Raw genomic sequence first — 20,584 nt, 5'->3', positions numbered from 1 at the left:
GGCCCATCCTAGCCATGTGGCAGGCTGCCACTGGACCACAGGCCTAGCCTGACCTCTTGTAGGTCCCTTTCCAGGCCCATATCCTGCCAAAACACTGCGCCTATGTGCCCTGTTGTTCTGCACAGTTACCCGGCATGTTTGAGCCTGAGACAGTTGCCCATGCTCCATACCATGCCCTCAGGCCTTCCGTACCAGTCTGTTCACAGGCGCTGACAGCCCATACACATGCTGCAGGGTCCTGCGATCCAATGGCACTGATCCAGGCTCCCAGATCTGCCTTGTACTTGGCTGTACAGTTGCAGGCTCTTGCGTGGCAAATCTGTACACCTGCATGCCTCCGAAGGACTCCCTTCTTGCCAGGTATCCTCTTTGTTGTGCTGCCTGCATGTGCATGACCCTTTCTATGGTCCTATGGTCCACCCCCCGGATGCACTTCTATTTGTGGGCTCACAGGTGGGGAGGTGACTAATCCTAATCCAATGCACGTGGCCAGTAATTCTACCTCTAGTCATAGGGGGCTATCCTCCTGATTACTTCACCACACTGAGGCCTCTTGAGTAGCAGGCATTATGGAGCGATCCGTTAGCTAGTTATACTCTGTCCCTATCACCTATTTTTGGGCAGCAAGGAGAAGATCAGTCTTTAGCATATCGTTGTGTTTGGTGCACTTGGATTTTGGTCTTGCTTGATGTAGTCTTGCACTATTGCATATGCCACTGACATTCCCTACATTAAGACATGCAATGTTTGATTGTGGATTCATTCCTATTAAACTATTGTTGTTAAGCTAACCAACTGTGGTAAGAGTAAACTCAATTTATGATCCAATTATTTGATCTCTGTTTTCATAATGCATGGCTAATTGATATAATATCGGGCTTTTTTGATTCAAGATCTTTTGAGTCTGATTCGAAGATCAAATACAACATAAAGACACTTTTTCAATAAGCATGGATGGAATTTTGGTTCTTCATCTTGAGTTTCTGGTAACGTACACCTTGTAGTCCTCACAAAGGTTGCTTTTTCTGAATTTCTATGTACTGCAGGACCTTCTGGGAATAGGTGAGTATAAGATTGGAAGTGGTGGATGGTAGATCAACTGATCATGAAATGCAGGTTAGCCTTGAGAAACTTTTATGAAAAGGCCTATGCATGTATTTCTTTGTCATGAAACTTTGAGATGGCTTTTTAAATATAAAATTCAACCTTGGAATCTGTATACATGCTTATATTCAAATTGACATAGGATCAGGATACATATGACAATTGGTTGCCAGCTAGTACCCTTCTCTGCACATATTAATTCTCTCGGGGTAAATGAATACCCTCATAGATCTGTTTGACAGTGAAGATGTGAACACAAGAATGGCTCTTCTATAGGCCGACGAAAGCTTATCCTTTTCTGTGGGTATCTGTGGGTATCTCAGCTGAGAATGTTTTCTGTACTTCATGGGTTCTAAGGTTCTGCACATGTGCCATACAGTATATATACATTATCTTTACAACCATCATCGGTCAAAGTTTGAATGAGCCGAAAAGCTATCAGCTGTCAATTGTCTTTGGGGTGTTTTGTGTTTCTCCCGCTGGCATAGGAACCACTAATTTTTTTCATTTAGTGTATATTCCCTTGTTGAGAAGGAGACATAATGACTCACATTTATTTGCCATAATTGTGCTTGCCCAAGAGGCTAATTAACTGATGTTTCTGCACAGATTAATAGTTTACACCTATGTAGGGATTTATTTGAAATTCACATTACATGTTGGACGGGAGGGAGAGGGGTACAAATTAAACGTCCTAAGGAGGGAGATTATTCTTAGTAAAAGAATCGAACCCTGATCTTTTTTTACCCAGCCCTACCACTTAGACAGAGAACAGAATTTATAAATGTTCCCTCCTTCCTTTCCCCGTCTCACGTGCTATTTTCCCTCCCTGTTTGTATCCCTCGTGCTTAATCATGCACGTGTCCTCTTCCCTCTTTCGACAACTAATAGTCTCCAACCTAATTTCAACTTCTTGTTGCGTAGGTATATACACACACTTTTTTATTTATTTAGTGAAATCATATATTTCTGTGTGGGAAACCTTAAAAAGAGGAAAAAAACCCACCATGAAGTATATGCTTCTGAGAGAAACCTCAGAAGTCTGCCAGAAAATATAAATTGTCACAATATCCATTAAAGTAAGATTATTAGCTTGCAGAAAATCATGTAACGGAGTGACATCACCATCAATAAAACTAAGTTGCTTTTTGCCCTTGTGGTTCTTCTTAATATAAGTTGGCAACCAGAACTTTTGAACCACAGGATCAAAAACCTGTCTCAACCAAGGATGAAAAGACTCCAGAGAAAAGGAAACATTTGCAGTTGGAGATGAAAGGCCTTGCAAACACACACACACATACACACACATATGCATGTATATGTGTTTGTGTGTGTGTACATATATACATACATATTTACATACATACATACATACATATGTATGTATGTGTACAAGATGGGAAGTCTCCAAAATGGAGAGTATCCCAAAGATCAGAAACATAAAAAGAAAAGCTCTATGCAAGAAGCATGTATATCACCCTCATGGCAGGCATCATATAAGGATTGCCGCAATGAGGCTCGGAAAGATTCATATGACTTGTGAATCTGCCGATCCAAGTATGCCAAATTATGCTCACTCTAGATTGTCCAAAGAGCCAAATATCTCACCCATAAGAGAAATAGTGAAGACCTCATAAATCTGCCAAATAACCAAAAATGTTTCCCAAATCTGTAACTCGGGAAACGGAGCCGAAGATGATCTGAAATTCTCCCAAGGAGGTTCTTAGAACACGGGCAGTGCCAAAGCTAATGAGGGACAGTCTTTGAAGGAGCGTGACATCGTAAACATGTGGATGGTGCAATGTGACGTTTGGTAAGTGTGATTCCCATCGATAATGTGCCGGTCATGCATCTCCAAAGAAAAAGTCTTTGTATCAAAGGCATTTTACACTTCCATAATATCCGGAGATTCTTTAGCCACCATGAGAGGGGCTTCTTGATATGCCACAGAGTATTCGCATATTGCTGAATCCATGGAGTAGGTTGAAGAAGCCTGTAGGCTTTGATGGAGGTCAAGGCAGGCAGAGGAACAGGATGAGAGCATGTAGCAGAGGGTTGCAATTGCCAATCCATAAGCTTGTCTGTGCCAGCCACAGGAGGAACAGGTAGAAGAGGATGTAACAAATCAGCAATTTTCTTCCACTGGAGGCAAGAAATCGACGATAGAGTGCAACCGCCGTCGACTCCTCAAGGACTGACTCCCTTGGTCCATGGATCCTAGGGAGGGGTGAGCCTCTAGCTTGGCCAATGATGTGTATCCTCTATCCAAGTGTGCATGCATCGCGGGTCTCATAGTGAACATGAATATGGAGAAGACAACCCCCATATATATATATTATGAAACTAATCTCAACAAGTGACCCATCAAACGTGAATTGCTCCTGACGCATGATGGCTAAAGATGTATTCACGATCATAATCTTGGTTTTACCCAAGTTGACTTCAAATCATGGGAGTCATAAAAATACTGGAGTACATCCAGGTGTCTCTGAAGTCCCTCTGCAAAGAAAGACAGAGAGGTGGGTGAGTACGCATGGTATAGCTACCTGTACACTAAGTATATTGAACATGAACATGAACATGAACATATACAAGTGAACCCCTTAGGGTTAGGGTTTGCCCTTATGCCCTATGTATATGGTGCAATTTACACCATCCTTAACACCTTAATGGTACTTAGGAGGCTACCACGAAGTTTCAAGAGGTTCATTATGACTGTGACAACAGGAGAGAGGGTAAGACGTTTGACTATTGAGGAGTTGGGTTTGTCACTACTCTTCGAAGCACAAGAAGAAAATCTTTTATTGTGACGAGCCAGTTCATTTTGCAAAGGATTCCAAAAAGGAAGAGACGGATTAGAAGAGCATTGAAGAAGACGACCGATTCATATAGTCATGTCGATGATCGAACTACAAGTCAATCACATTCTCTCTCTCTCTCTCTCTCTCTCTCTCTCTCTCTCTCACTTCTGCTATCATGGTATTAGAGAGCACCATGTGCTTCCATTGCCTTCGTGAGTGTCCGCTCTCCATGCATGAGGCATCTTCCATCGTGCGAGAGATTTTTGTCAGAGAGAGCAAAAGCCCTTGTTCCGTCAAGGCACACAACTCCTTGTTCCATCAAGGTGTAAGCCCTCTGTTTGAGGCATCTTCTTCATCCTCTATAGCTCTTTGTGTAGAGCTGCTTCTTACAGATGCAAATAAAAAAGCTCTCCATTCTGCTTCTTAGAGCTTCATTTATGCTCATAGTGTTTCCCCTGTCCTTATGTTTATTCAATTTGACAGAGAGATTCAGTTTGAGAGAGGATGAGAATTGGCTCTCTTTAGCTTTTAGAGAATAATATCGAGACGCAATGAGCTTTCAACAGCGTCAAAGCTCACCTTCATGCAATGTGACATTAACAACAGAAGTACTAGAGCTTGAAGCAAAGACCTTCACGCATGGATGCGTCAATTTTACGAGCAAAAACCTATGAGCAGGTTTATCCGAGCGTGTTTTTCAAGAGATTTTTAAAAATGTTTTTCTTTAGGAAACATGGTTTTTACACTTTTATTTTCACTAGAACTAGATCCCTTTATCATAAAAATATACAGACTAGTTACTCATTCATTTTTACACAACATAATTTTCTTATTTAGAGACATCCCTTTGTATCCCTATTATTACCTTAAAAAAGTGTTGATTCCTTTAAGAAACATTCCTCATAATCACTCTCAATGTAATAATACTATGCATATATAATTACTTATTAACACATTTATATCATATGGCAATATCTTTTTAGTGTTTTTATAGCATATTTATGGACATGTTTCTAAAGAAGTTTAAATTACTATAAATAAGTATTAACTTGGGCTTATATATCACTCTCATAAAATACATGTAATATTTAATACTATATATGAAAGATTTTCCAAAATATAACTCCATAGATGTGCTCAAATGGGGTGTTCCGATCAATTTGAGTGGTTGAATGACTATATTTGGACATTGGATAGGAAAGTTATGTCACTTTTAAAAGTGCTGTCTAAGGTAGTTTCGTAGTTTCGCCAGCGAAACTACCTTGGGAGACTTGCTTCAAAGGGGTTTCGCTGGCGAAACTACCTGGATGGCTTGCTTCAATGAGTTTTCTTTGAAGAAACTCTTTCATGAAGATAGGTTGAGAGAGGGTTTTCAATGTCACCCCCTATTAAGTAAAAGTTGTAAGAAGGATCATAAGGGAATTTTCATAGAGAAGTCTACTTTACATGTGGGTTTCTTCAAAAGCCATCCCATTATGCTCTCACCATTCCTACAGATTCACCTAAAGATTTTTGTATAAAATAGGCATTGCTATAATACTTTGCATATTTCTAAGTGAAACTATGTTTTCTTCTGATCGATTTTTGCCATATTTCTGCATAGTTGGAAGCTTTTTTTTTCCTTCGCTCGGACGCTCGGAAGATTTCGCTCAGAAAATGCTCGTCCCCTTCACGCATTAAGTGCATAGGTAGTCACACCTTTTTGTTGAAGGCTACTCAGAGCCTTGGAGACTCCCAACACAACTGAGCTCCATGCAATTTCAAACAATGGTGACCAAAGGTCGAGACAAGAGATGTGATTGCCTTGCAGCTTCCATGAACTGCAACGCATTGCAATAATCAGCTCAAGCTCCAGATAGCAAAATAGCAAGCCAACGCCTTGTAATAATCGACTGAAGCTAAAGCTCTACTAGGTGCTCTACATAGCTCGGTCGACTCATAGCATCGACAGCTATAAGCTCCCTTGCCAAAAGCATCCTTGGCTCTGTCTACAACGCCTTTGCGTAGCCTCATGGCTTCTAAACGATTGCTAGTCCGCATGATAGAGCCAGTGTGCCACGAAGCTTGACCAGGTATACCTCATTCGTAGAGTGCCATCCCTTGGAAGCCATCGACGTCCAACCAGACCTCAACAACGGCCTTGACTCTCAGATAGCTCGATTGCACTATTGGCTACTCTGCAAAGATCATGGTTGACGATCAAAGCTCTTTCACACAACGATAGCTCGCGGCGGCTGACGACCAAAGCTCCTCCACGTTGCTCCTCGTCTCTAACTTCTTCACCAAGAACTTTGCCATCACGTTCATTTCATTCGCTCAACCTCTAGACCTCCTACGACTTGACGCCTCTTGTAAGCACAGTCGCTTCCACGTTCCAACTTGACCCCATGTAGTCGTGACGTTGCCAACTTGTCTTCACCAAGATCTCAGACCTTAGGAGAATGCCACGTGGTTGAATCAATGGTCTAACTAGCCTCGGTTAAGTGAACCTTGGGTCACCCTTCTAGATAAGGTGGGTGAGTGCAACCATGGTTGGGAAACCAGACTATGGTTTAGGTCACGAAGCCGCCACGTGGTAGCTTATTCGACACATGGTTGCTCAGCCACATTTGTAGATCCACCTCAGCCACATCATCTTGCCATGTAAGGTGCCCAGTCAGCATGTCCACCTTAGCTGTCATGTCAGCATTGCCACATGGCAGAGTACCAGCTTCTTCATAGGCATACAATGAATTTGGCATGTGACGACCTCACCCAATCACCCTTCATCCATCTCATCCTTTTGATCATCCTCTTGCGATTAAAAATTGGCCATCGTTTCGGGAGTGAACTTTTGATCTAGCAGGAATTTCGCAGTGATCCAAAAAGCAAAAATGCTCGCTAGAACATGCTCGCTAGAACGTGCTCTACGTGTCATGATGCTGGACAAGATCCGTGAGTGGAAAGAGAACCTTCTTTGACCATTCATTGGCACAGGGTATGTACCAGTCTATGATGCAGTCTTGAGCCTCATTGGCCTTGCCAGATCAGACGTAGATGCTTCACATGTTAGCATGAATTAGCTCGTAGTTTTTGATCATTCACTCTTGTTGGTAAGCCCTCAACACGAGGCACATGCGGTAGTAAGCCCTGAGCACGAGGCATATTTGCACTTCTCTCCACTCCATGGAGATTTAGCACACTAATTAACCTAATAAATGCTAACAAAAGTCACAAAATAGCATGCTAAAGATGAAGTTTGGGTATTATAGACCAAATTGCGATAGATAAAATCCATGTTTCTTATCTTCCATGATAAAATACATAGACATGGTTTAAAGATATGCATTGAGAAGTATGAAAGTAGCTGGAAATATATACTTACTATCCACTAATTTGCTTTTCCAAGACAGAGTAAATGCTTTGGCATTGCTAGAAACACAAATTCGCAACATGGTAGATAAGGAAACACTAGACATAGGTGCAATATTTATTAGTAATAACACTTATTTAATTAATTTTGGACTCATATGTTTAGATTTTGGACTAATCCTAAAAATCCTTTTCAAATGGAAAGTTTACTTGATGAAAATGTCATTTGAGAATCAAAGTTTACTTTCTGGCACTTGCATTTGCACATAATAAACTTCACAATATCTCTCTATAATGTTGCACTAATAAGGTAACATAATTAAATCCTAATTTTGTATTTCTTATTTTAAAGAATCCTATTCATGTTTAAAAAATTCGTTGGGTTATTATTTTAAATCCATGAGAAATCACTTACAAAATAAAGAATTGTTAAATTAAATTAATTCATGCAAATGAACTTAAAATTCAATGTAGAAAACTATGACACTCATGATGATTCAAGAAATAAAAAGGTTTATATAGACAAGAGACATGAAAGATTCTTTTGTACTCTAAAAAATAGTAATAGATATGCTTACAATTTTACATTGTCATAAGTTTTACTCCTTTTCCTATTAGTTGAAATCTTCTAAATTGTCTTTGATAGTGTATTCATCTTCATCGAAGATGACTCGGTAGTTGTGTCCCGTCATTTGACCTACTGATAAGAGGTTCTTGTTGAGACTTGAAACATAGTATATATTTCATCAATCCTTTCGTACCAGCGAAATTGTTCATAGGGACAATGTCTGTTCCTTGAATTGGATTCGGTGTATTATCTGTCGTGTAGATGACATTCTTTTGACTTTCTAATGGTTTCATCTCTTTGAATCATTTTTCATGCTTTGTCATATGAGATGATGTCTCGTTATTGATGTACCATGGATCTTGATCTACTTGGTCGACTTGACAGTTGAACCATTCTTGATGCATGAGATGATGCACCGTTATCGATGTACCATGGATCTTGATCTGCTTGGTCGACTTGATAGTTAAAATCCTCTTTTGAATTGCAATCAATGTCTAGGTATAATGTATTAGTCTTCTATATTTCCTTGTTTGCAAGGAACATATTCCCACGTTCATTTGCATGATGACTGTGACTAGAATGTCCACCACGATGATTTCCTCTTTCGTAAAAATTTCCTCGATTGCTTCTAGATTGATCGTCTTGGTCGTATTGCTTCTTAATTCTACTGGATTGACCATCTTGGTTATATTGCTTCTTGCGATAAACTCTTTTATAGTATTCAAACTTATAATAGAAGTTACACTGAATGTTTGACGTGTTAATGGATGCATTCCCTTGTCCTTGGAATCTTTCTCGATTGGAATGATTTTCTCTTTGTTGATTCTAATGTTGTTGAGGATGATGCTCACGCTGATTTTGACTTTGATGTTGATTTTGTTATTGAGGATTACCAGTTCGTTCGAATGATCTATCTGTGCCTCTACCTTTATCTCTGCTTCTATTTGAAGCTGTGAATGCTTGATTATTGGAATGACCTTTGTGCGTGAATGGCATGAGTCCTGAGTTCTTCACTAAGTAAGACTGATTGAAGTTCTTCCAGTGTTAGGATTTGCCATTGGATGACAATACTCTGAACTAGATTCTTGTATCCCTCTCCTAGTCCATTCATGATGACTTGAACCATTTCTACTGGATTCACGGTCTCTCTTGCTGCTGTGAGTTGATTGTTGTAATCTTTGATTTTGAGTATGTAAGCATGAATGGTTTCATTGGTGTTGCAAAAACTTTGGTTTATCTGGTTTCTCCGTGTGAGAATCTTGAAAGTGTTTTTGAACTCGTAGAGAGCTGCAAACATATCCCATGCTTCTTTTGATGTCTTGACTGTGTTGAGGTGTCCTAGCATGATATCTTGCACATTCTGCTTGATCTGATGATCTCTATACTTGTCTTTCTTGTCCCATATGCCTGTGCTCGGGCAATGGCAGGATTTGCTACTACAGGTGTGGAAACTGTTGGTGTAGTTGGAGATCTCGTTATGTTGGTGTTGTGACAACAGGTGGAGTAGAGCTATTGTTGGTTGGGTCGTCCAATGGTCTAAGTGTAGATCCATTCCATTTGTCTTAAAGTACAAGAAGGGCCTCCATTCGATATTTCCATGTGTCGTAATTGGAGTTGTTTAGTTTAGCAGATGTCTCCAGATTGAGGTTGCTAGTTATAGACATGGTGCAAGAAATGTACTCAAAGTGTGTGAAATCAATGTTTGAATCAACTGCAAAACATTGACTGTGTCAAATGAAATCTGAATTGTCGGTGAAGATATAACTGCAATAGATAATCCAGTCTGTTACAAGGCTTGTGGCAAATGATGCTGGGAAGAGCTAAGAGGCTTTACAAGACTGGAACAAAGTGCACAATGTCATGAAATACCCAAATAGAATTTACAATATTGGCATGTGTGTGTTAAATCAAATGATGTGCTATCTGTCCACTGAACAATCAATATCTCTGAACACTTTAAAGTTTGCTCACTGAATTGATGAAACATCATGTTTCAGGTAATGGGATGATGTGAAACCGCATGTGAGCATTGGGACTGATGCCTAGCCGACCAACGTCCATGATCCATAATATCCATAGTCTCTTATAAGCACATCTACACAACCAACGGGTTGCCAACGCCATTGCCTACAAACCATCTGTAAACGGATGTCCCTTGCAAGCCTCTATCAAACGCCATCAATCGGCTAACCTACCTTCTACTTCGGTTCACGACCAACTACAATGGAATGTTCTGCTCTGGGTTCCAACTACAATGGGCTCAAACAACCTTTTGTAGTTGCTCTCAACGTGTGACGCTCTAGACTGCTCTCAACAATGCTCTCAGCATCTTTTTGCAGAAGACCTTTGCCTTCCATCCCTCTCAGACAAGCCTTCTCGAAGCGATTGCTCCTAGCTATCGATCGGTGCGAGTAGCTCCATAGTCTCTTCGAACGGGCTTCGACTTCTGTAACTACTCTAACCGCGAAGGCAGTATAGAGCAACCAACACTCCAACGCATACGGCAATCGACCTTCGACATCCTACGAGGCAATGGAATCTCATAGATTCTAACAAAATCTTCAACTACTAACACGACGCGGATATTTCCCTATCCTTTAGGGAACCACAGGTCTGGCTTAGAATCTGCCATGTGGCAGATTGGATAAGAGTGCCACATCAACTGGCATCCCTACATGCCACGTCAATAGAGGTCCTATGCCATGTCATCAGCTTATTTGCCAGCTCTTCAGTGCCACATCATCATCCACAACGTTAGCCATATCATCTTGCAACATTCCATTGACCAAGTTAAAGTGCCACATCATCTATTAACCAAATCAAAGTACCACATCATCATTGCCATGTGGCACTGTGCCAGGCACTCTAACCCCTCTATAGGCACACTGTTAACACTCCATGTGAACCCACCTGCTACATCAGCACAGTGCTCCACAGGCATAGTCCTTGTTGTTGCTAAGCATAGTTGCCCATCATCATTGCATGTGACTCACCTTGCCACATCATTCACTGAGCACATTTGCATGCTTTTGCCCCTCCACCTAGATCAAGCTGTATCTAGATCCGAGAAGAATTTGAGGATGCTTCAAAAAGAAAATAGCTTGATTTTTCATGCTTTATGAGCTTGTCACATCACTGGCACATTTTGGTGCAAGTTTCATACACTTTTGAGCTTCAATGAAAAATCCACTTCCTTCACGCACAACAGCCTCTACATCGACGCATCTGACCCAGCACCTAAAACGAACACAGAAAAGAAATTATTTGCTGCTCTTTCATCGCTCGATGGTTGGTCTAGTTCTAGTTTAGAGTAAAATAGATCATCCATAGTGGAGAGAACTCCAAAGCATCCAATCAAAGCCATGCCAAAAAATTCCTAAATAGTTCCTACTCGGAGGACATGTCGCCATTGCAACATAGGAGTCGGGAGTTATGAGTCGTGAGTTGGAGTAGTTGGTCGAGGTCATTGTGAGTCAGAGGCTAGTTGTTGGTTGAGTTGATGGCACATGAGTGGATGGTTGTAGCTTTTCGTTGGAGCTCATTAAGGGCTCGTTGCTGTGGAGTTTGTGTTGAGCCGTGCTGCAGTATGTAGCCGTCGGTAGCTAGTGGAGCCAAGTCAAAGGAGACATAGAGCTTGAGTGTGGCTGCCTTGTTGGTTGTTGCCTGAGCTTGAAGGTACTATCTTGTAGTCATGGAGCTGGGCTATAGTGGTGGCTTGTAGATGCTGTAGTTCGATAGGCCATCTTAGGAGCTTGTTGTTTGTAGTAGGAGCTCGGCTTTGGAGCTTGGAACATTAGGAGTCTTTCAATCTAGAACATCTCAAAGAAGTCTCTCAGATCTCTCACAATAGAGAGATTCTTTCTCTCTATAAATCTGAGCCTTGAAAGCTCTTTACCTCCCAAGTGTCTCACAATCTAAAGAAATGCAAGGAATAGAATGAAGAACTAAACGGAGTTTATCACTCACACTCAAGAATCTCTCTCTCGCGAAATACAAAGGAAGAAGAATGAATGGAAAATTTCTTTCATCAACAGAATGAAAGATTGCTCATTCAATCACTCTCTCTTTCTCTCAAGGATCGCAATGTCTCAACGGAAGGCAAGGGAGCTCTGATACCATGACAAAATATGAAGAGCGGAGAGGAGAAGAGTGGAGACGAGGAGAGAGGGCACAACTAGAGAGCACACCACAGATGACAAACTGTACACTAGATTTAGTTTGAAAATATAGAATATATACCAACCCATTTAGGGTTAGGATTAGGGCATCTAACCCTTTCCTTTATAGCACTCTACATGTGTTAGTGCTATGCATATGTAATCACATGATGTTGAGCGTGGTCTCTCAACAAGGTTTACGAGAAATATTGCTCTGGATTAGTCTTTGTACAAAGGAGTTTGTAATGGCCTTTTCAATAATTTAATTCTGCCTTTACAACAACATAGTTAAGTACAAATGGGTGATCCTAACATTTGCTTGTTTGAATGTCTCACTGTCACTTGTGGCTTGGGTGCCATCTTCATTCACTCTCATCATCTGATCACCGTCACCTTCAGTCTTTATTGACTTTTAAGCCTTCTATTTTACCTTTGGATTTCTCGCTGAATTCTTTTATAGGAGCCCATGTTGGATGCATTTCTTTGCTTGAATTGAAGTTAAGAGATCGTAAGGTTCTTTAGGTTCCCATGTTGTATCATGAGAATAGTGTTGCCATTGCATCTCGAGTGCAACCGTGTTCTATACCGCCAGAGCCTTCAAGAATCGAAGCTTGGAAAAGACGAGCATCCTCAATTCGTCCGATCTGTGATGAAGCAATAGAAACATAGATTAAGAAACCCAAAACAAAAGGCCATGCAACTTCTTACAACATAAGTTCCACCATGCTTCAATAGCTTGGATGGTTGGACATAGTCGTGGCTTGAATGGCTTTGATTGTTGTGCAAAGGCAAGCATGCTACTATGAAATGCGAGGGTAGGACAATGCAAAGGATTTGGCACCTCAAAACAATCCTCGTACTCATCTCAAGTAATCTGTTACGTCAGCCATAATCTCGGAACCATGTATTGTGATTGTAGTTAGGCGGGAAACCAGAGGGCTTGACGATGCTTGCACACTATGAGGCCTAGAGGGTTTGGGCCTAGGGTCACGCCTAGGCCTAGACATTATTTAAGAGGTGCAAAGGAGAACCCATGAGGGGGTTAGAAGGGTAAGGTCCCTTGTGGGACACATGGCACCAAAAGCGGAGGAGGAATGAGCAGACAGAGCCCTCTTTTTGTGTAGATGTATCATTGGTATTAGAGCGGTTAAGAGAAAGGGACAGCTCGTGAATCGAAGAAATGATGTTAAGCTTCAGCTCCTTCAAATTTGAGTCTAATCTGGTGGTCATACGCTTTGCAAGGCGCATTCTAGACTCAATCAAGACTCAAGGCCCAAGAGAGATCAGAGTACCAAGACTCCAGGAACTTGCGTGAGCGTTGGCTGCGTCACTGTGCTGCTGTAAAGGAGCCGTGACCTGTCATCTTTATTGCTATGAACAGTGTGAAGGAGCCGTCACAGGAGTCGCTGTAAGTCTTCGGCCTCTTGGGTGCTTGCTGTTCCATTGTAGCCTTAAAAGACTCTAGAGTGCGCAACGGAAGCCTTGAGGCTTGGAAGTTGGTGAGAATCCTTGAGTTAAAACAGGCCTTGGAAGATTCATGAAGACGAAAGCCACCGTGGTCATTTCGTAAAGTACATTGCAGGTTTTATCGTCATGAGAGGAGGAGTTGCAGGACTGGCAAGAATTCAGACCCGAGGAAGTTAAAATAGCATGAACGAGCCTGCAAATGGTAGCACAAATCGTTGCGTAGTAGACCGTCGTGCAAAGACTCCGTGACTCCGTTGACCTGCACAGACAAACAAGGCTTAAGGTTTTGTAAAAGCCATGCCATACAAAGAGACTTGCCACATCATCTAAAGGTCATAGACCTTTGTAAAAGCCATGTCACCATAGTCTTTTTACCCCTCTCTAGAGTTAAGACCTCCCCTCTTTTTCCAAAGGATCCAAGGTTCTTTTCACCCCTTTCTCTCTTTCAAGGTCCTAAGGTTCTCCAACCTTTAGCCTTGCTGATTTCAAGTAAAAGACCAAGGAGTTTGAGATCCAAAGAAAGCAGAAGAGGCCGGAGTTAAAAGAAGATTTTGGGGATCGAGTTCGAGGGAAGCGAAGGCGAGATCAACAATCAAAGAAAGGGAGACGACTTCGAAGACAAAATCCAATGCCTCGAACAAATATCAGAAAAGTGGGCATTACATTTTTCTCTCTGATATAAAGCACTTTGCTTTCTAATTTTTGGAAAATTTACATCTTTAAAATGACAACTTCAGAAGGCAATGGTACGTCGAGGAAAGGGCTAGAAAGGGAAAAGCAATAGTTGGAGAGGAAATACATGAGGAAGCATAAATTGAAAATCAAGAGGATAATGTGAAAATGGAGGACATAGACTACGGTGATTATGGAATTCTGTATATGGAATTCAGTAAACTTGAAACTCGAACGCAAAATATAGAAACACAGCTAGGAGTTAGTAGTGAAATACTAAAAACCCTAGGTGAAGCTATAACTAAGATAGCCGATTCTCAATCGGTATCTATTACTGAAAAATCACCGATTCCTCCTAATCAAGTTGAGAGGTTCACCTCTCGACTTAGAGAAACCTCGAACATCCTTAAGGACTTAAAACTGCCAATTTTCAATGGGGAAGAAAGGGAGCATAACAAAGATGCGATTAATATGTTCTTGTAAAAGTGGTAAGACTTCCATCAACTTAGGAATACTCCTCCTGAAAATCAAGTCGTGGAAGCAAGTCTTTCCCTTGGAAATAAAGCCTATGGATGGTGGATGAGCCTTAGGAAGAGTGATAGAATTCCTAGGTATTGGACTAAGTTTGAACAAGCCTTCCTAAAAGAGTTTTTATCGGAAAATGAATTAGAAAAAGAGTGTGGAAGACTTGGGACAATTGCACTATGGATAAAAACACTCTAGTCCAGTACATAGCGAACTATAGGGAGGCAATCCTTAAGCTGAAGAAAATTGATGAATTCCAAAAGATAAGGGGTTTCGTGAGAGGTCTCAAAGACACTTATAAGGTTGAGGTGAAAAGAAATTCTCCAAAAACCTTTGAGGAAACCATTAAGTATGCCTAAATGTACGATGATACGATGGGAAAATTCAGAGTTGGAACTTCAGAGCAAATAGGTTTTGTTCCAAAGTTCAATAAATTTCCCAATTTGAAAAGGAAGGGGCACTTTAAGAAGTAGGTTCCTCAGGCACAATCTAAGAAACCTCAAAGAGGATTATGAAAGGGCCAGGCAAGAAAATATTTGCTTCAAATGTTTGGGCAAAGATCATGCTGCTTGGAATTGCCCTAAAAATAAACCAATGGGAGCTAAAGCCCCAAATAGACCTCCACAAAAAAAAGTGCATGCGGTGCAAATTTTAGAATTATTTCCTAGTCCTTAAAGGGGAAATGTGAGTTCGATCCTCACTTGTCTGAAATATGGAAAGCAATTAAAAATAAGGATCCAACTAATTGAGAGGCTTTCACTGAGGAGTTGCATGGAAATAGCGACACACCACAAGTTGGTGATAAAGGACTCAAGTGGAAAAAATATACTATTGAAGATGGCTACTTGCTTTACAAGGGTAGAGTATGTGTCCCGGATGATTATGACATTATGCACCAAATCCTCTTTGAATGTCATGATAGTCCGAGTGCTGGACACCTGGGAATTCAGAAGACATATGTGCTTTTGAAAAGACAATTCTTTTGGCTTGGAATAGGTAAGGACGTCCAAGATTATGTATTGAAGTGCCAAAAATGTCAGGTCAATAAGGCTGAACACCTTAAGGTAGGAGGTCTCCTACACCCATTGGAGATTCCATCTAGAAAATGGGAAAGCATCTTCATGGATTTCATTGTGGGTTACCTAGGACACAGAGGGGACACAACTCTATGTGGGTAATTGTGGATCGGTTGACCAAGATGGCTCATGTTATTCCTATCAATGAAGATGTTAAAACTCTAGAATTAGATAGGCTATTTGTGGAGCATATCTATAGATTGTATGGGCTACCAGTCGGTATTATTAGTGACCGGGATAGCAAATTTAAAAGCCATTTTTGGAGGGCTATGTTTAAGAGATTAGAAACTTCATTGAATATGAGCATCGCGGATCATCCACAGAGTGATGGTCAAATTGAAAGGGTTAACCAGATCATTGAGGATATGCTTCGAGCATATGTAAGTAAACGGCAAACTAATTGGGAACAATATTTGCCCATATTAGAATTTGCATATAACAGTGCCAAACATTCAGCTACAGATTTTAGTCCATTCATGATGATGTATGGATTTCAACCAAGAGCCCCAATGACAGTGGGACTCGAAAAAGAGAAGGTTCAAGCCGCTAAAGACTTTCGTGAGGATATGAATCAAACGCTTAAGTTAGCGAGAACGAAGTTATGCAAACCCCCACCGTAGAAAGTTGGAGTTTCAAGTAAATGAGAAAGTCTACCTTAAGGTACTTGAATCTTTAGAATCTCTAAAGATAGGTAAATGTTCGAAGTTGTCTCCTAGGTATTGTGGGCCATTCACAATACTTAAGAGGATTGGAGAACTTGCTTACAAATTAGCCTTACCTGAGGGATGTAGAGTACATCCAGTTTTTTATGTTAGTAGGCTAAAAAGAAAATTAGGAGATGATGATAATCTCATTGGAAATGAAGTCCTAGTTGAACTCATTGAACCCGCATCTTTACCACATAAACCGGAAAGAATTTTAGATAGATAAGAAAAAAGAACGCGACATACTATATGGCAAGAATGTCTGGTTAAGTGGAAAGATAGATTTGAAGAGTGTTCAACATGGGAAAGGGTAAGCAGTCTCCTCTAGAGGAGGTTTCCCAATTTTGTTTTCGAGGATGTAAACCATTCTTAAGGGTGTTGAGAGTTGTGGTGCCATGAGCACATAGATTAAAGGCTAAGGTATGGTATAGGAAAGAATTAAAGTAGCCACCCTAGGATGTGGACTACATGATGTGAAGATGTGGATTGAGAATATCCACAAGGAGAGATGTGGATCAGAGGATCCCACATGTGTTGACTATTCAAAGGACTCTCTCTATATAAGAAGCCTATTATGTATTTTTGATTATAGAGATTGCAATAGATAGATTGTTGTCTACCTTATGTCTCTCTCATGGTGTTACGGTCCTCCTTGATCCCTCACTTTGTCATGGTATCAGAGCTTAGGTCTAGCTCTCCTAGATTAGTTGTAGGCACACCCTAGGTGCTCATGTTTTTCTCTTAGATGTAGATTTTAGACTGAGAAAGAGTGATCTTCACTTGAGCTCTTCATTCCGTTCATGCTGTCTTGTGAGAGTTTTCTTTGATAGAGAGAGAGAGGTAGACTATCTTCAAAGTCCTATCCTGATTACAAGCCCACGGACCTCTACAGCAACTACCTACGCCCACCTTCAACTAGCCTCTACAGCCTTCTAAAGCCTAAGCGTAGATTCTTGTTTCGGGCATTGATGCATAGTGTGTTGGTTAGGTCGTCTCTGCATCTGAAGGTTGTGAAGCAAAGGTCTAAGCTAGCAATGGCGATGACAAAAGGGAAGCTTGTGTGGAATTGCAGGTGATGAAGGTGGTGATGGCAGTGAGCAATACCTACATCCGTCATAGTTGGAACAACGATTGGGCTCGCCCTTGTCCGCCTCTGCCCACAATTATCGCGTCTTTGCATCGGTCTAGGAGTAGATCATATAAATGGCAATTGCCTGTGCGCTCGTCGATAAAGCTACAGCTGCCAGGCAGTGCCATGCCATAGCTTCAGATTTGCACTGGTGGACTCTATAACGACTCTCCATCAACGGCTATAGTCGCCACTAGAAGTGCATCTCCATATAGGTAGCCCAAGGCAAGCTCCTTCTACAACTTCAGCGCATGAGCTTCATCAGCGCTCCCTACGTCCTTGCGAGCTCCAATGCAGCAACCATCTCTTGCAACAAGCAAGCAAGCCAGCCACAAAGCGGCTCGTTCGACTCAACTCTCTCGAGATTCTTCAGCGTTGCTGTCGCCGTCGCCTCCACGCTCTCGAAAACTTAAATCCTCTGCTTCACCGTGTCGCCCAGATCCTCAAAGCTCTCCTTTCATTTCCTTTAAGGTCTAACCTTAGGACACGTGGCAGCCTTTGGTAAGGACACGTGGCAAGATAGAATCTTACTGGAGTTATGTTACTTAACCCTCGGTTTGGGATTGGCTAATCGTTTTCCACGTGGTAGATCAGTTGGTCAAACTAACTATGGTTAAGTCAAACCATAGTTAAGGCTTATGGTTCTATTAATGCCACATCATCATGCCACCTAAGTAAACAATAACCCTTGCTAAGCACAGTATGGAATTTTACATGTGAATCCTTGTGCCACATTAGCAAAGGCCTTCTCTTCTTCACAAAATCTTCAACAAGGCGTAACTTGCAATTTAGGAGGAATTTGCACATGCTCCAAAAAGGAAAAATAACTAGTTTTTTGAGCTCTATGTGCCTATCAACTCAGATTTTTTGTGTGCACTTAGACACTGCCATATTTGAAAGTATCTTCAACTGGTAAGACCTTTGCAATGGCAATACACACCCCAACTGTTGAGAAGTTCATTGGGGAAGGATTTCACACGTGGTCTACACAAATGAGGTATCTCCTGATGCATCAAAAGCTTTGGAAGACTGTAAAAGAAGATATACCCACTACATAAAATGATGCCTGGAATAAAAAAGACGAAGCAGCACTATCACTCATTGGTTTGCACTTGGGTCCAAACATAATTCATCATATAGACTCCAAGGATCATACCAAGGATGCATGGGATGAGTTGAACACAGTGCAATGATTGTAGGATATGCCCAACAAAGTAACTGCAGGCTAGTGCTCGACAATGCCTCAAGGATATGCAATAGCAAGATTTTCACCCCAATGGTGTCATATTTACTAGTATTCACAATGCTTGCAGTTGGGTTTGCCTTTTGGATTATAGCCATCAATATTCCAAATCAATGCGAATAGAAAATGGCATTTCACCAAGAATTGAGCACTATAACCGCATGCTTCACACTCCGTGCCATGCAAGGTGTTTCAATGCAGCTGAAAAATACTCCATACCATGCCAATATCACTTGGTTCTAGGATGTCTTTTCTATTTGGTTGGAAACATGGAGCTAGCTGGACAAAGGTTTGAAAATTTAATCACATTGGAGCTTGGTGATGCTTCTAGCTCTGATGAGCAGCATCTATGTTGATGCTGAGATTTGGGAGAAAGCTAATGCAATACAAGACTAGAGAATATGTTTAGGGGCATGGAAGAAATCTGGGATGGCCTGGGTTGAGGTCAACAAGATGCTACATGAATTAATTTTTGGAGGGTCAGCATCCCATGGAAACTAGTCAGATCCATATTAAATTAATGAGGTTGCCTTCATAATTCATGGACGAAGTTAGAGGACATAAAAGGTTCATGTGGTAAGTGCATGAAGGAGGAAGTAAGGGTCAAGTTGTTCATACAAGGCCCAAATAGGGTGTGCCATCTATGGTATAGGGAGGGGATGAACATTTAAATGGTGGTTTGGAATCAAAAGGGTCTATGCACTCTAGACAAGCGAGTTTACGATCATTCATAGGAAGTCAATGCCATATTACCCCAGAGTGAATGGCTTGGCCAAAAGCTCCAACAAAACTTGTTGTAAGATTATCACATGTACGGTAGAAGCCACTCATACCGGTTGGGCGCATAAGCTCATAGCACTGTTATGGGGCTATAGGACCTCCTACAAGGTGGCAACACATTGTACCCCTTTCAAGTTAGCCTTTGGGGTAGAGGTAGTAATGCCAATGGAGTATGTAGTGCCTAGTCTCCGTCTTGCCATAAGGGAAAGACTCATGGAAAACGTGTTAGCCGAAAGGCTAGTTGACCTCGAAAAGCTAGAGGAGACAAGGTTGCGAGCAGCCTACGCTCTCCGAGTAGAAAAGCCCCATCATAAAAAATGGTTTGACCGCAACCTCAAGAACAAGGACCTAGCAGAAGGAGACTTGGCACTCCTATACAGTGTCTGCAATACCAAACGTAAGCTTAAGTACCGAGGTATGGGTCCTTACCACGTAGTTGAGATCACTCCCCAAGGGGCATGTTGAATAACCACCCTTGATGGGATGGCAATGAATGGCTACCTGAGCAAAGTGATTAGATACTATGGACCACTCACTATCCCTACCCTTCAAGCCGTGCATAGAGAAAAAGAGCTCAAGGCAGGGGTGGCCAGGATGAAGCGCTAGGCCATTGAGGAAGCTAGAATTCGTAATGCTAAAGTCCAATAGCGTAGACAAATTTTCTAAGGCAAGGATTGAACAGATTCAACTAACAAATGAGCTAACAATAGAGCCAGCCAAATCGCTTGTTCAGCTACAGGTACCGTGCATGCGCATCAAAGCACTCGTGGACCCAGGAGCGAGCCACAATTTTATCTCTTGAGAGGTATGGGAAAAGCTACAGGTACCCCTAACCCTCAGTATTGCCTTAATAAGAGCTATAAATGGCAAACTTCTACAAACCTTGGGCTATGTAAATCTAAGTCTACTGGTTGTTCGCCAAGCTGTGGATATACACTTTTATGTTCTCCCTACAGAAGCCACTGAAGAATATATTATTCTAGGAAGAACCTCGTGCTATGCCGTCA

General features: G+C 41.4%; 1 protein-coding gene across 8 annotated transcripts in view; it reads left to right on the top strand.

Moving 5' to 3' along the window:
• The window catches only part of LOC147892630 (peptide transporter family protein), a 56,480-nt gene that overhangs the window by 29,100 nt on the left and 6,796 nt on the right, over positions 1 to 20,584 (top strand). For 2 of the 8 annotated variants that reach the window (XM_087387250.1, XM_087387245.1), the window contains one exon: positions 1,047 to 1,674. In XM_087387250.1, the coding sequence (XP_087243376.1) occupies positions 1,047 to 1,094 (48 nt within the window). In that variant the 3' untranslated portion in view covers positions 1,095 to 1,674. Of the gene's footprint in view, positions 1 to 1,046; positions 1,678 to 20,584 lie in introns of those variants that run through there. The other 6 variants (XR_015542340.1, XR_015542339.1, XM_087387247.1 and 3 more) reach the window with 6 other exon arrangements.

The sequence above is a fragment of the Dipteris shenzhenensis genome, chromosome 16 (genome assembly GCF_047967505.1).
Source record: "Dipteris shenzhenensis isolate YYH24624 ecotype China chromosome 16, Dip_SZ_1.0, whole genome shotgun sequence".
NCBI lineage: Eukaryota > Viridiplantae > Streptophyta > Polypodiopsida > Gleicheniales > Dipteridaceae > Dipteris > Dipteris shenzhenensis.
Note: the sequence above shows the minus strand (reverse complement) of the source record. Positions and strands in the feature narration are given on the sequence as shown.